At 41.2% G+C, this 17,009-nt stretch overlaps 1 protein-coding gene across 2 annotated transcripts; it reads left to right on the top strand.

Moving 5' to 3' along the window:
- Nucleotides 1-11,995: 11,995 nt before the first annotated feature.
- Nucleotides 11,996-13,534, top strand: RTL3 (retrotransposon Gag like 3). Of its 2 annotated transcripts, XM_059911670.1 has the most exons (2): nt 11,996-12,406; nt 12,497-13,534. In XM_059911670.1, exons 1-2 carry the CDS (start codon nt 11,996-11,998, stop codon nt 13,532-13,534), a joined length of 1,449 nt encoding a protein of 482 aa, XP_059767653.1. The 2 variants fall into 2 exon arrangements, with proteins under 2 accessions (XP_059767653.1, XP_059767652.1); XM_059911669.1 differs by having other exon boundaries at nt 11,996-13,534.
- The last annotated feature ends 3,475 nt before the right edge of the window (nt 13,535-17,009 follow it).

The following is a 17,009-nucleotide window of genomic DNA, read 5'->3' as shown; positions in this document are numbered from 1 at the left end:
GTCAGCAAAGGTCCATATTGAAGACAGAGGTAGCAAAATTGCAACCTACAAAATTGAATGTAATATAGTCAGATATATGTCTACTTGTGACAACCACCCTCCCACCCTGATACTCAGACAAGATAGAGGCATTTTAGATGTAAAAAGGCAAACAAATGAAAGGACTTTCTCAGGGAAGCAAATTAGACCAAAAGTAAACTCTAAGATGAATTGAAAACAGCCACCCCCTCTGGCCCAGTCAGAGAAATGCAAAGCAGATCCTAAGTCCCGCTGGTCACCCCTACTCCCCTGGGTGGTGAGTCAAAGTGAAACATCACCTGATGCAGAAAACAAAGCCAAATTTAGTCTAGCCTAGAGAGGCATTGCCAAAAAAGGAAGAGGTAAAACAAATAGCCAGATGAATTTTCAAAAAGACAAACAACCAAAACAAATAAACAAATACAAAAGATCATTTAAAAGATTAATAGCAAATTTCCCAATTCTGATTGAGACATAGGAATGGGGAGCCACATGGGGTGCATTGTCCTGCCTGCCAAACCCTTTAGTACTCATGTAGGTCACCCTGAGGTCAGGCCACTTACAAGTGATGATTTCTGGGGAGGGAAAAGAGTAGGCAAGACTCATGTCTTCAGGCTGTGGAAATTGTTTTCAACTCCTAATTCCTTAGCACTTAGGTAGAGTAACAACTGATCACTGTTGACTCCATATTGGTATAGCACAGAAAGCTGACCTTAGTAGAAGCATTCGAATGAAGCTTTGGAGATGACTCTCCACAGGGCTGGTTTTGTGTAATCTGCAAAATGCAACCATGTTTCCTCTCCTCTCCCAGCTTCTGAGGCCTTTTACTCCTTCTAGTGGCTCCTTCCCCTCAATCCATTGCCCTCCCACTGAAGTGTCAGTGACTTCAAAGAATCCCCCACCCAAGGGCCTGTCTTCTAGGACTTAGTATAAAAAGCTGTAATAGTTTCCTGGGGTTGCCATAACATAAATAAAGGGAAAAAAATCATTTTTTGAAAGTTCTAGAGACCAGAAGTCCAAAATCAAAGTGTCAACAGGGCCATGCCCCCTCTGAAGGCTCTAGGGAGAAATCCTTCCTTACCTCTTCTAGTTTCTGGTGGCTCCTGACACTTTTTGCTTTGTCAATGCTTCGCTCCAATCTCTTCCTCCGTCTTCACATTGCCTTCTTCCCTGTGTGTCTCTGTATCTTCACATGGTCTTCTTATGAGGACAGCAGTCACTGGATTAAGGGTTCCCCCCTTAATCCACTTAAACATTGTGCTGAGGGCAGTCCCTGCCACCAGTTTTTTGGAACCTAGAGTTAGTTAAGTATTTTGGCCATCAGTTCATACCATACTAATCTTCAAATAATCTAGCTAACTTGATGATATTTGTCCTGTCCTTCTTAAGCACCTTTGGAAAAGCATTAGAATTAATCTTTCTTTAAAACCAACATTCTTTCAATAGTCAGTTCCCTACTACTACTCCCCATACATACACATCTCCCCACCAACCACAAGCATATTTCTAAGCAAGCCAGAAAATAAATCTTTGCTCCGAATGTTTTTTTGGGGTTTGAGTTCCTTCTCCTGTCCTCATCCCAACCGAACACCAACAAATTAACTCATTCAGAACTAGATTTAAAAGTGCCAGACAGAGAAAGGAACAGAAGTCCCCATATCTGGCTCCTTCGTAAAGTTTTCAGTACTTGTTAAACTATACATTGCAAAGCTCCACCTCTAGAAATTCTGGAACTGTTGGCCTTGCTGTGTCCTGGGAATTGCTTTTAAGGAAAAATCTCAGATTATTCTGATGCCAGCTTTTGAGGACTAGCGTTTGAGAACCACTGAACACCACTGTTTCATAAGTATCTTGCTTAAAATGCAATATACAGTTCATATACGGTACAATGCACAAATCTTCAGTGACTTTTTACATATTCATACACCCATGTGACCACTACCCAGCTCAATATATGGAATGTTGCTATCACCCATACTCAGAAAGTTCCCTTGTGCTTCTTCCCAGTCAATACCCCCTCATCCCTAGAGGTAACTACTATTCAGACTTATAGAAATATTGATTAAATTTCCCTGCTTTTGAACTTCAAAAAATGGTAACATTTACTCTTTTGTTCTTGGCTTCTTTCACTCAAGATGTTTTTGAGATCCATCCATGTTCTCATGTATATCAGTATGTTTTTTAACTTCACGTAGAATCACTGAATGTTGAAGCTTGAAGGAACTTTAATGATCAGGATTAAAGCTCTGGCTCAAATGTCTATAAGGAACCAGGCAGAGAAAGTTTAAGAGTAAAGCAAGTAGATGTAATGGAGTAGGGAGTGGTAGGAACTGCAGAAAACTAGAGTGTGTTCTCCAGCTAAGGAAGCAGCCAATATTTACTCAACTCCTGTTGGTTGTTGCTATATGGGAATATGGGCCTAGCATAGAACTATTTTTCAAGGTAACTTGGAAAACTGGACTGTTGTGTAGGATCTCCTGATTTTTAATCAACTTTAAAATAAGTACAGATCAATCAAAACATATCTGCAGGCCACCTCTAGACCAGAGATGGTTAGTTTGCAATCTCTGACTAGTCTAACCTCCTTACTTTCAGATAAGGAAAAAAGGCTCAGAAAGGAAGATACTCATCCACGGACACACAGAAAGTTGGGGACAGAGCTGAAGCAGCCTAGAATAATAGTTTAAATTGCTTAGAGCACAGAGTATGAAGACAAATGGCTTGAGATGTAATCCCATCTCCACCATTTACCAGCTCTTTGGCCCTTTAGCACATTATTTAGCCTTTATGAGCCTCAGTCTTTAAACCTGTGAAATAGAAGGGAGAAATGCCTTTCTTGTGGGGTTGTTGTGGTTGTTGTTATACTAACTTAATTGAATGAGTTAATATAAAGTTAATATAAGCAAAAAGTATAGTATAGTATAGTGCCTAGTGCATAGTAAATGCTAGAGAAGTGTTTGCTATTGTTGTTGCTGTTGTTGTGGTTGCTGCAGCTATTATTTCCATGGAAAATGTATGGGAACAGTAATATTATCTGTCATGTCTGGGAAGTTAGTTCCTTTAGGACAAATTATGATACCAGGACATTTATAAATTTTCAAGCTTGATGAAACATAGCATTGAAAGGGGTCATTAATGCCAAATGCGCAATTAATCAAAATATTTTCAAGCGATTTTTACCCCAAGAATGAAAGATATAGCTGCCTATAGAAGAAAACTGATGTTAAAATTGGCGTGCCTAATGTGTGAAAAATAGTCTTTCCAATTTTTTTAAAAATTGGACTTTGTTAACCAAAGAAGTAGGGTTTTTATCAAACTTTAAGATAATACATACAAGCAGTTTGTCAGAAATGTGTCTCTTTTACCTGTTACTATAAAAGCTGTGGGGGATTTAAAAAGTGCAATCCAAATACCAGTTTCTATTTTATAGTGCTTTGGAGTTTTTGAAAGCTTCTTTCACAAATATTAGAAACCTAGATTGTTAGAACTAGAAGGAATTTAGGAAATCATCCAACACTCTCATTTTCTAGATGAGGAGAGATTGCTACCTACCCAAGATCATGTGGCAGGACAAGAATCTGGCTCCTCTGACTAACCAGAGAAAACTAAGACAAGATATAATTAGATTCCAAATGAGAACTGCAATCAGTGTTGGCTGCATTTGCAACAGGAAGTGTGGGCTAGGGAAATCAGGTAAGGCTCTTAGGAGGAGGCAGCTTCTGAACTGGGCCTAGAAAGAAGGGTTAATTTTTTAAACTTGGAAAGTCAGTCAGAGGGCATAGACCTGTAAACAAAGTCTGGCTGAGTGTGCCACGTGAGTGGCACAACGTAGAGACTAACATGGTTAGTAGGGCATGAGTAAGGGAAAAGGGAAGCACTGCTGGAGAGGTGGGATAGAACTGCATCTTAGAGGGCTTTGAATGCCAAATCAAGAAACTTGGACATGAGGCCACAGCCAAGTGGTAAGCCTCCTTTATATTTCTTCATTAAAAAAAATGTGTGCTCTCATGTTGTGTTCTTACCACACACACACACACACACAAGACACAAAGCAGCTCTGGGAGATGTTGGATATGTCTATTACCTTGATTATGGTAATGGTATCACAGGTGTTTGCTTATGTCCAAACTTATCAAATAGTACACAAAACATATGTGCAATTTTAGATATCAACTATACCTCAATAAAGCTGTTTTTTAAAAAAAGAAGAAAGAAGAAATGTATGCTCATATTTCAAAAATAACTCAAATGCTACAGAAAAATGTAAAATGAAAACTAAAAGTCCTCTCCACTCCCCCTACCCAGAGTCACTTATGATTAACAGCTTCTTATGAAACTTGCCAGAAATGTTCCCCCATGGAGTTATTTTTAAATAACAATCTTTATTTTTCAAACTGTGCTATCTACTGCAGTCACCCTGATGTAGCACAGTGACTAGATTGCACCATATCTGGCTTACACAAATGTTGAAAGCAAAAAGTGCCTCAGAAGTACAACCCTGCTTGCTTAAAGGCAGCTGAAAAAAGAAATCACGAAGCTCTCTCTAAAAATCAAGAAAACCAAAGTGCCTTTTCAGCTCTTGACAAATAATTCATCAGTGTAATCTTTCCCATTTGCACATGCTGTTGGACCATGCTCTGCTGGCACGCATAAAGAAAATACAAATGTCCCAGGAATCTGATGTGACTCCTTGCTAATGATATTTTCTGCTTCTGTCTTTTAGCCAAGAAATAATCAGAGAATAAGAGGGGAGCTATTTTTCTGTCAGGGATATATACAAATAACTCAGTTTTAGATAATCCAGCTGTGCTAGAAAAATCAAATACGGCAGTGACAAGAACAAAATCATGGCATAAATGGAATGGAAGAAAATGAGGAAATGGAATTTGGTTATGTAAATATGCTCCAAGAAGAAATAATTGAAATGAGATATCTAAACCAAGAGGTCCATGCTGGGGTTAACATGAGACAGTCTTGCTTGTTTAATACCTGACTTGGAAGAGGAGGGGAATTGAACCATTCTGAACATGGAGGACATCACAGGCAGAATTACGGGGTATTAAGAAAACACACATTAAAAAGTTCTTGGAAATGTTGAGATAAAATCATAGTCAAGCTCTGTCAGGTATTCTTGGGTAGGGTGGGGAGATAGCTAATGGGTGTCAGTAGTTCAGTAAATTAAGAAAATATATAGGGCAGTTAAAAATTCAAGACCACACATTTCTTGACCAAGTATATATACAACATTTGCTTTTTACTGTCATCTCTGTTACATGGCAACTTTCTCTTTAAGTAGCTATATATCACATTATAGTCTGTGAACTTACATACTTCCTTCACATACCCCAGGCTTCATCCAAACTGAACTGCTGCTTGTCCATTCATAGGCTATAACTGCTAACCTCTGTGCCTTTATTTTCACTATTTCCTCCATTGGGAATGTCCATTTCTTCATCCACTTTAATTTCACCCCCATAGTGGGATGATCAAATCTTACCCCTTTTTCAAAGCCTAACTCAAAAGTTCAGCTAAAAAATCACCTCTTCTACTAAGTCTTCCCAGATTCTATCCCTCACTCCTCTCCACCCACCCCACCCAGTCACAATCTCTCTCTTTTCCACCTTCATTACACATTACCTGTATCTCTTACAGGACATTTAACACTAGGAGATTTCTACACTATTAATACTAATGTACATATTTTGCCTGCATACTGGCCTGTAAATTATTTGAGAAAAAACTTCAAGTGGATTCATCTTTGTATTCCTCAACCAGAATACATACTTCAAACACATACACACACACACCTGCAGCACAGTGCCTTTAACCATCTGAATGGTCAATAAATATTTGTGGAACAGTTGTGTTAATTATGGTGGGTTTATATACAAAAATTTGTGAGGAGTTTTGTTTGAATGCACTAGGTGAGCTGATATAGAAAATCGGTGGCAATCCCTTTTACTATCAATATGATTTTTATCATCAGCTACAACTCAACAAATGCCTATTGTTAAGTATTAACATTATTTCTAATCGTCACAGCAACTCAGTAATGACCTATTATTATCCCCTACTTTCAGGTGAGGAGAATGAGTCTCAGAGAATTTAAGTAATTTGGCCAAGATCACACAGCTAGTAAAGAGAAGAGCTGGGAACTGAACCTTAACCTGCCTTACTTCAAAACTTGCACTCTTTCCATTAGCACATTTTTTCAAAGCACTTTCACAACTATTATCTCATTTGAACTTCACAGTAAAAATATTGGGTTGTCAGGGTTGATATTCTCCGTCCTCAGTACACCATTCACAGTTGCTTCTCCCATCACTACACTCGGACATTCCTCTCTAGTCCTACTGAGAGTCTACCACCACCCCTTTAACAGTCTGCAACCCTATAAAAACCATACCACCACCATTGCCTGAATATGACCTTTAGAGGTGCTTAGGTAAGTCTAATCATTAAAAGATAGTCTCCTATCATGTGATTTTTAAAATGCTAAACCATAAAATTAAATATTCTCTAAAGAGAACCCCCCTACACTGTTAGTGGGAATGTAAATTGATACAGCTACTATGGAGAACACTATGGAGGTTCCTTAAAAAACTAAAAGTAGAACTACTATATGACCCAGCAATCCCACTACTGGGCATATACCCTGAGAAAACCATAATTCAAAAAGACACATGCACCCCAATGTTCATCGCAGCACTATTTACAATAGCCAGGACATGGAAGCAACCTAAGTGTCCATCAACAGATGAATGGATAAAGAAGATGTGGCACATATATACAATGGAATATTACTCAGCCATAAAAAGGAATGAAATTAAGTTACTTGTAGTGAGGTGGATGGAACTAGAGTCTGTCATACAGAGTGAAGTAAGTCAGAAAGAGAAAAACAAACACTGTATGCTAACACACATATATAGAATCTAAAAAAACGGTACTGATGAACCTCATGGCAGGGCAGGAATAAAGATGCAGATGTAGAGAATGGACTTGAGGACATGCGGGTGTGGGGGACGGGGAAGCTGGGACAAAGTGAGAGAGTAGCACTGACATATATACACTACCAAATGTAAAATAGATGGCTAGTGGGAAGCTGCTGCATAGCACAGGGAGATCAGCTTGATGCTTTGTGACCACCTAGAGGGGTGGGATAGGGAGAATGGGAAGGAGGCTCAAGAGGGAGGGGATATGGGGATATATGTATACATATAGCTGATTCACTTTGTTGTACAACAGAAACTAACACAACATTGTAAAGCAATTATACTCCAATAAAGATATTAAAAAATAAAAATAATTAAATTACTTAAATATTCTCTTTAACTGACCAAAATGTACATATGCTGTTTTTTGAGCATTTTTCTAGATTTTCTGTGATCTTTCCTTCTCTCCTCCCCTCCCCCTCTCCCTCTGCTTTCCTTCCCACCTCTGTTTCCCCCTCCCTCTCCCTTTCCCTCTGTCTCTTCTGCCATGCTGATGCCATAAGCTTGGATTTGTCTGCTTTCTGGGTGAACCAGCATTGGCAAATCCCAGAGAGTAGGGCTCCAGGAAGTAAAGGAGGGGACAAGATCCCTATAAGAGGGACATCCCCAAGAGTGGGGTTATAGCAAAGGCCCCTTATTCCACTGTTAGGCTGTGATGGTGGTTACTTCAGCCCTTAGCTAGGGCAGCCTGGTCAGCACATTGCCAGGATTCAATGAAGCCAGAGCATTGAAATCATTAAGCAAGTCTGTTAATGTTAGAAGCCTTATTGGGCCAGCCTTATAAGGAAAATATATATATAGGGCCACCTATATGTGGTGTGATCTAAAGGATGTCAAAATGATATCTCTGTCTCAGGATATCTCGCCCAACAGTAGGGTCTTAAAGGGACTGCAGCCTTTCAGAATACCCTATGAAAATGCAAACACCCCAAGAAAGTTCCTTTTAGAGCTCAGTAGGGATTCATTTTCCCAAAATGATAGCTGATCTAGGGAAAAGGCCACCTAAGTATGCAAAGGAAAAGAAATAAAATGAGAAGATGGTAAATATCATAAAAGGAGACGAAGGGGTGACAAATTTTGACTCCAGAGTTGTACTGGGGTAGACTCTGTTCCTATTCCATTGCCACGTGCTTTGGATCCCAGTCACATGAGTAAGGAGAATTCTTGGAAAGCTTTCCAACTTCTAAAGGAATTGAGAATTCCTGTTGCCCCAATGCTGTATAGTGTTGATACAAGAAAAGTTTCAACCTGTACTAAGCACATAGTGGGTTAAACTTAAAATGCTGCAAGTCTCTAACCATAGGAATAACATGTTGAACAAAACAGACACCAGCGTGGGACTGCCCTCAAGGGGTAGCTGGGCATTGTGCCAGAGGTCTGTGGGGTAACCTGTCCTGTTCACTCTTCCAGTCTGGAAGAAGGAGGGGCAGGAGCTTGAGTTGCGTGAAGATGCAGCCTAGCCAGCTTTGAGAAGACCCCAGCAGAAACCTAAAATGTTTCAGATTGTACATTGCCAACAAAATAAAATTATGATTCTTAGTGCAATGTACAAAGTAGAATTTCATCTTATTCAAACTTTCCCTTCCCTTTCTCCCTAAGTTAACAATTAACATATGTAACTTATTAACATAACTGAGCATAACTGTGCAGTCTTTATATCTGTTAAATGGACATTTGTCTTTTTTCCGTCAAAATTCATTTGCCAGTTTTTAAAAAAAAACCTCATTTACTTAAAATGTTTTCATAACCATTCTAAATCTCCATAAATTCCATCATGTTGTGAGTGTAAGGAGAAGGACTAAAGTGTAGGGGAAACATGATGAGAGTTTGGATGTAATTACTTTTCTATTCTTACTTGACTAATTCAGGATATTAAAATTACTCTAGGCATTTTGACAAAAGTAAGTGTAGCTCTTCTTTCCACTCAAAATAGAATAATTCTCTATGTTTAGACAGTTTGGAACTTGTACTTAAGGACTTTGAATGTGATCTTTGCTCTTTAACAGGGGTGGCGGAGAGGTCCATGCATTTGCCCACTGAATAAATATGTCCGTAGGCAAGGCACTATTCAGTGCTTTAGTCCATGGACTTTTTAAACATCTCTCTTGGCTGCTCCACAATCCCTTTGTTAATCATCTCATCTTCATGCTCAGGTGCCTCCAGTTCTGATTCTAGAGCATTATTTGGTAAACTAAATCATCCATAACCCAGCCAGGAAGAAAAGAAAAGCACCCGAGTGGTGAAAAATCAAGCTGTAAAATCCATGCACTGTAAATTTCTTCATATGAGAGCCCCTGTTCAGCCCTTACACAATTCTAGCAATTTTAACTCTCTAGTTTCCCAATTCACAGATGCTTAAAAAGAATAAATTAAAATGATGTTTCTGCTGCTATAGCTGCTTATCATCATCATCATCATAGTCAACCTTCACTGGGTATTACTAGCTGCTAGACACTGTGCTAAGCCTTTTAAATGTATTATTTCGTTAAATCTTTGCAATGCCTCTATAAAGTTAAGTACCACTAATAGCTCCATTTTACAGTTTTATAAGCTGAATTTTATTTTTTTAATTTAATTTTTTATATAAGCTGAATTTTAGGCTAAATTTTAGAAGGACTAAATAATTTGCCAAATTTGCCTATACTTAGTATAGAAAGGTATATAGTTAACAGCGTGGAGGGCTATGTGACAGTTTGATAGCAAAAGAGTAGAAAAATACAAAGTGAAAAAAAATTACAAGAAGTTGGAAAGTATAGCAATTTGGAGGTATTTAATTTGGAGACTGGCCACTTTATACCTCTCAATAGCTTTCAGAAGGCAACATGGTGTTAAACACAGTAAAGGAGCTGGTTTGTGTAAGTATGAGCCCAAACCATTAAAAAATAAATCAAATTACACTCAAAATAATCTACTTAAGAATGGAGAAATAAGTGTAATGCATTCTATAAATATTTCTTAGAATTTTTTTAATTGGTAAGGTAAATATCAACTGTGTGTTTTGGATTCTCAAAGGGAAGGATCCAGTTATCTAAAAAATTCACATAACCAGAACACATTATTTCCCGATGATGGTGGTATTTTTATGTGTGTTGTGTTTCTAAAGAATAAAACATCAAAAGGAAGGGAGGTAATATCATTTGATTTGCAAAAGGTTTTACTTTTCAAAGCCTCTGCATTAAGGTTCAGCTTGTCCAGTCTGTCAGTTTTCTGTGGTTTGGGCATATTCCATCACCAGGGTTTATCCCATTATGCTGATTAATGTAGAACTGACCATTTTTAAAGGAGACTTTAGACCATGAATAACCTGATGTGTGATTTGATTTGGCCAGAGACAGTTCCCAACCGCACTCCTTACTAGGACAAAAATGAGTCTTACCTAAAATGGCCACATGGCCCATGCCCAGGGCGTGACTGTGATTTGTCATGAGAAGAGAAGGTGAGATCTTGAGCAAGGTCATTTCTCAAGAGGCCAGCCCTTAGTGGGATACCTGGGTGCTGCCTAGAACACCTGAGTGGCTCAGGGAAGGATGAGAACCCTGGGCCAAGACATTCAGGAGGAGCCAGGGACCCTGCAAGACTGTTACAAGTACCTTTCAACAAAGTTGACCTCCTCTAAAATCTTACCCTATTATACTTTGTCTAGATCTGTCCATGGTAAAATTCCCAAGAAAACACTGCAGAGAGGGACCCTAGGGACTGAGTAGGTGGGTGGGAGAAGGGACTAAGGTGCTGCAGGCTGCTCTCTGAGTAAGAATTAAACAAACAGCCCAGTGTGGATAGAGTGATGGGAGGTTACATTAGACGGACATAAAAAATAAAGTCCCAAACCACTGTGGTCATTCAGAAATGTTTGCAACTTTTCACAAGGGCAGTGGCATTACTCCCAATTTCCTGGCCAAATATTTATTAAAGTAACCAAGGGCTGAGTACATGAGGCTGCCTCACATGGGCGCAACATCCTACTTTCCTTGCTGCTCTAAACTGAGAGGTACTGTCAAAAAAAACTCTTCCACACTCGAAATAGCTACGTTACAGAGGAGAGTTGGAACGTGTTCTGGGAGTGGGTGTGTTTGTTTGAGTTCAGTGTATGCAGAAAAGGCAAGCCTCCACAACCATTCACACACTTCCCTTCTCAGCGATGGGTACGCAGACAGCCGAGCTCCTGGACTAAGTCTCTGAATGGTAATGTACATTTATAAAGATTATTTTCTTAACTATTTTGAGGCATTTTATAAATAATGTGCATGTGTCTGCTGAGCGCATATATATTTTTTGTCAACTTTTGCTTGTTTTCTCCTGAGGCTGGTCTTGTGTGGTTACTTATGTGGTATGATTTCTGAGGTGTCAGAAAGAGCTCACCCCTACCTCCTACCCCAGCCACCCAAAAATATCTCTTGGGTTGGCCCACCACAGAACTTAAAATCCCCACATTGCTCAAACATTTGATTTAGTCATTGAAAGCAGCTGTTAAAATCCAAGTGTTACATTGGGATATTAGGCAGACATTAGAAATTAAAGACTATATAAAACAGGAAAAAATATGGAGAAATTGTTTCTAATATAATGCTCACTTTCAAAAGAAGAATGCAAAATAAATACACGGATTTGGTCAGATGCTGTTCTTAAAATGTCATGGGGTCAGAGCCAGCATATATGACCCAGTTCATGAATATGAGCCTATAGTAAAAGAAGTCCAGCACTGCTGGGCAAGTTTTGTCATGATTTATTTTGAATGAGTGCTTTCCACAGTTTCTGATCCTCAGATCCCACTCTCTTCACAGTGTATCTGACACCTCCCTTTGCTGAGCTCCGGGGGCTCACAGTGACCTCCTGTTAATCAACCTTGGTGGGGCCCAAATCCCCACTTTCTGGAAAACTCAAGGAGCCTGACATCTGCCTGTGAGGAGCTTTTAGAAAGACCTCACAAGCGCTCACCCACTCTCTCTTGGCAGCAAACTGCCAAACCAAGTCCATTTCCTCAAAAGATGGTGGAGGACTTAGCAGCCTCCTATATTGCTCTGAAATTGGAGAATGAAATTCTGCAGGCTCAAGTGCAGCGGCTGATGGAGGAAAATGCTGCCTTGCAGTCCCAGATCCCAGAGCTCCAGAAGCCCCAAGCAGCCAAAGAGGATGAACCACTCCAGAAGCCCTCAGAGGCCCAGGAGACCCAGAGACCCCCCGAGACCCTGGATTTCCCAGCAGCCTTGGAACCCCAAGAGCTCCCAGAGGTCAAGGAGCCCCAGAAGCCCAGAGAGACTCAGGACCTCCCATCCTGGGAGCCCTCAGCAGCCCAGGAGCCCCAAAAATCCTTGGAGTCCCCAGCAGATCCAGAGTCTCTGGAGTCCCCAGCAACCCAGGATCCCCAGGCACCTCCAATGGTCCACGAGCTCACAGGAGCCTGGATATCCCATAAGCCCTCAGAGGCCAAGGAGCCTCAGAAGCTCCCAATGGCCCAGGAGGTCCAGAAGCCCGCAGAATTCAAGGAGGTTCAGGAGCCCCCAGATACCCAGGATGCCCCAGCAGGCCAGGGGACCCAGAATTCAGAGCTCCAGGATCCCCCAAATTCCCAGGAGCTCCAGGAGGCACCAAAATGCCAGGACACCTCAACACACCTGGAGTCCCTTGAGTTTCTTGCCCCCCAGGAGCTCCAGGATCCTTCAGATGCCCAGGAGTTCCTAGGACTCTTAACACCCAAGGAGTCCCTGGACGGCCTAACAGCTGCTGAAACATCAGCAGCTTCAGAGTTTCCACAGTCTTCCAATGGGTTAGAGGCTGAAGCTTTCCCTCTAGAATACCCTTTAGCCTTCAATGGGGATGCCCAGAAGCTTCCTGAGTTTCTGGTTCAATTGAATAGTTACATGAGAGTCAGAGGGCACCTGTATCCCACCGAAGCAGCTCTGGTAAGCTTTGTTGGCAACCGCTTCTCAGGTGAAGCAGGAAAGTGGTTCCAGCCCTTAGTAGATATCCAAAGCCCCTTGCTGGAGCAATTTGAAAGTTTCATACAAGTGCTCCAGGATACCTTTGACAATCCAGAAAACATGGAAGATGCCAACCACCGCATCCGTAAGCTCTGCCAAGGGGAGGACCATGTCCACCAGTATGCGACCCACTTCCACATCATTGCTCAAGAGCTAAACTGGGATGAAAGCACCCTCTGCATCCAATTTCAGGAAGGGCTTGCCAGTTCTATCCGAGATGAACTGTCTCGCACAAACCCAGCCACCAACCTATCTGATCTGATCACCCAATGCATCACCCTAGAAGAGAAGTTAAGTGGTAAGCCTGATCTAAGTCCACAAGAGGCAAGTCCCTCTCAGGAGAAAGCTGGGTTTGATAGTCCACCAGATGAAAACCAGCCTGTGCAGGCTTCAAGCAATCGGCCACACCTCAGTGAAGCCGAACGAGCCCGCCGCCGTGAAGGCCACTTGTGCCTCTACTGTGGTTATCCTGGTCATTTCGCCAGAGATTGCCCTGTCAAGCCTCATCGTGCCCAGCAGGCGGGAAACATCGAGGCCCGGCGGTAAGGGGGAACCCGGGCGGGCCAATCTACAAATATGCCTCCCCCTCACTTCCAATATCCATGTCTCGTACTCTCTGGCTTACTGTTGAAATCCGACTGGGAAGACGACAGTTTTTTGAGCAAGCGATGGTGGATTCAGGCTCCTACAGAAACAGCATTGACCATTCTGTGGTTCTTCGAGAGAAGCTGCCCATCCGCAATAACATCTTTCCTCTGATGCTCGAAACCGTAGATGGCCGTCCATTGATTAATGGACCCATAACCAAGGAAACACCACCTGTTGAAGTTAAAATTGGAAACCACGTTGAAGAGCTCCAGTTTGACATTATTCATGCGCCAAGGTATCCTCTGATTCTTGGAATCCACTGGCTTGAAACACATGATCCTAACATCGAGTGGAGTACCCGCACTGTGTCCTTTCCATCCCGTTATTGTCACTACAATTGCTTCAGGCACAGGTGGAATAGAAGACGACGTGATGAAATAATTGCTGGGTAGATCCTATGTCCTAGTGACTGCTCCTAGCAACCTGTCTTCTGTTACCTCAGCTGTCATCAGCGTTTGCTGCTCCCAGAATCTTCCACTGAATCTCTGGCAATGAACTAAGGCTACCTGTACAACAACCCTGCCTCTCGGATCATGGACTGAACCTGACGACTTTGAGCTGCTTTTTTTTTTCCGCCAACCCTGCATGCCCCCCTCTTTGAACCCTGCATTAATGTGGGGATGTTTTAATTACAATTTATACTAACAATATGCATGAGAGTAGATAATAGAAACTAACATTGAAAAAGTATAGTTGTTAGACCGACTTGATTTTTTCCTTATCAAGATTTTCTTTATCACAACAATTGCAACATCTTTTCAATAAAGAAAATAAATTTGCAAGTGATATTTTTTTAAATTCAATAAACATGGGCAATTTCTACTAGTGTTTTAATTCTTTCTTGGATTAGCTGAGGGAAGAGAATAAGACAGAAGTAAGTTGGGAGGGAGGGAGGGAATTGGAAGAGTCTCGAAGCTTGAATATTCCAGGAGTAGTGACAGGTCAGTGAGCGATGGGGTATAGGGAGATGGAGAAAGTAGGAGGCTGGTTGGAGTGGAGGGAGATTGGATGAGGTATGGAGGAATTAGAGAGAGGATAGAGGGAAAGTTGAGAAGAGGGTTTGGGGGAAATTGAAAGGAAGTTGAAAAGGGTTCAGGGGAGAGCTAGGGGGTGCTGCGGGCAGGGGTGTGGGGAGGGGTAAATTCCTACAAAAATAAAGGGTGCGCTGACAGAGACACTGAGCAGCTTTGAAAGCAAACTTCTTGGACTTCATAAGTTAACCAAAGAAAGGCCCTGGAGAAGGTAATAAGACCCCTCAGTGACCCAGCTTTCCTGGTAAAGTGACAAGAACTTATTCCCTGCAGCAGGAAAATTTGCCCTAGAGCTTATGCATGTTAATCTGTTCTTGTCGGTGCACAGGAGTAGAGTGGAAGGAATCAGCTTTCAACACATGCAGATCATTAGTAGCCAACTGTACGTGCTCTGCTAGCCATGCGGCTTGCATGACACACAGGAAGAGTCAAGTCAAGGAACTTATGTTCTTATGGACCTGAGAGGGGCTATTGTCCCGACTTAAATCACACAAACAGACAAACTACAGGGCTGTAGGGGTGGATGGAGGGGGCTGGATCTCCAGGTCTCCAGGAATTTCCAGAGATATGAGGAGTATGTTCCCTCTGTGTTTCCAACTCTCCTTTGGGAGTCTTTTTCTGAGGCCACTTGAAGGATATTTTGCCTCTTACTTAGACAAATAATCAAATATATGATCATAACCCTAGAAGGAGATAGGTGAGGAACTTACCATTCATAATGGTAATATCTTCCAGCTACATCAGGCATATTATACTCATTAATTGTATCCTTATTTCTCAGAACAACCCAGTGAAGTAGGTATGTTTGCTCCTATTTTATCAATGAGCAAACAGAGCTCCAGCAAGGCTAGTTCACTTGCCCAAAGTCATAAAGCTAGTAAGTGGTGGAGGTCTTTTAGGCTTTCGAAGCCTCTGCCCTTTCCCCTATAGCATGCCAATATCCATAATGCGGTGTTGAGAAACAAACAAGGTTGTGGCAGCAGAGACTGAAGTTAGATAACCTTAAAAAGTAGAGGAAAACTCAGAATAAAAATTGCAGGGACCATTTGAAAAGTAAATCTGTTTCCCCAGTTCCCTTGATCTCACCCCAACCCCTTCACACCCCAAACTTCCCTTTGCACCTCTTGGAGAACTTCCTTTTTTTAACTACTGGTATTTTTTCATGAAAATTGGAAGTCCATGAGCAGTCATTTACCTGTAGGACATGTGCACTAACTAGCAGCATGTGTAACACCCCTTAGATTGTCTGCCTAGCCACTTCCATAACCAATCCAAATCCTCTGCAGCCTTAAATTCTACATCTTCTAGTCCTCACTGTCTTCCTCTGTCTTCCCTGAACAGTCTAACATATTTCTTCATTATATACCTCCTTGTGGTATGTGGGGACATTTCTTAGGTATATGTACTATATCCCGCCAACCTAACCCCCCCACACACACACACAAATACTTAGCCTGGGTGCAGAGATAGAATCTTCTACATGCCTACATTTAACAGCATAGCCTAATGCAGTGCCTGGTACATAAAAGTTCTCCAAAGTGACTGATTCAATGATACTGAATTATCATCACCCAGAGAAGGGTACTCGTTTATACATCATGGACTTTTCTTATTTTTTTCTCCTACTCAATTGCTCATCTCTACCACCAAAACCAAACACTAGTTGTCAATGTAGAATTCAAGACAAAAAAGTTGTAAGCCTCTATAAAGGAAAAATACCTTTTACTTGTCAAACTACCTGAAGCTAGGAAGACCAACTGTGTTGGTTTCCCCAGGATTGAGAGGGTTCATGGGACACAAGACTTTCTGTGTTAAAACTGGGACAGTTCTGGGAAAACTGGGATGGTTGGTCAACCTACCTGGGCTCCAAATTTTTCTATCTGGCTGTAGAGGCTTATTTAACTACAGTACAATTTTTTATTTCAGGAAAAGGATCAATTATCTAATCATAGAATCACATAATTTATGAGTTGTAAAAGACTCAAGAAGTCTATTCCCTAAATTTTACAAATGAAGGAGCTGAGAAGGCTCAGAGAAAGGAAAGTTACTTAACATAGCTCAGCATTATCTGGATCTCCTGACTCCAAATCCAGTGTTCTTTTCACCATAAGCTACAGTTCTAACTCAGTAGTTAAAACTCGAGTATGTGGTCAGCACTGAGCTAGGTACTGTGGACAGTGGCTAAAGTATAACATGAGAGGTTTACAATGTGATCAAGGAGAAAAAATTAGCAGGCATTAGACAGCTAGCATAGATAATCAAATGTGTGGTGGTATCAAATATACCAAACTAAAACATTGTACAAGCTGATAAAACTAACAATAATAACTACCATTTAATGA

This window comes from Balaenoptera ricei, chromosome X, assembly GCF_028023285.1.
Source record: "Balaenoptera ricei isolate mBalRic1 chromosome X, mBalRic1.hap2, whole genome shotgun sequence".
NCBI lineage: Eukaryota > Metazoa > Chordata > Mammalia > Artiodactyla > Balaenopteridae > Balaenoptera > Balaenoptera ricei.
Note: the sequence above shows the minus strand (reverse complement) of the source record. Positions and strands in the feature narration are given on the sequence as shown.

Coding starts and splice junctions, on each gene's coding strand:
- RTL3 (XM_059911669.1), top strand. CDS start 11,996: ATGGTGGAGGACTTAGCAGCCTCCTATATTGCTCTGAAATTGGAGAAT.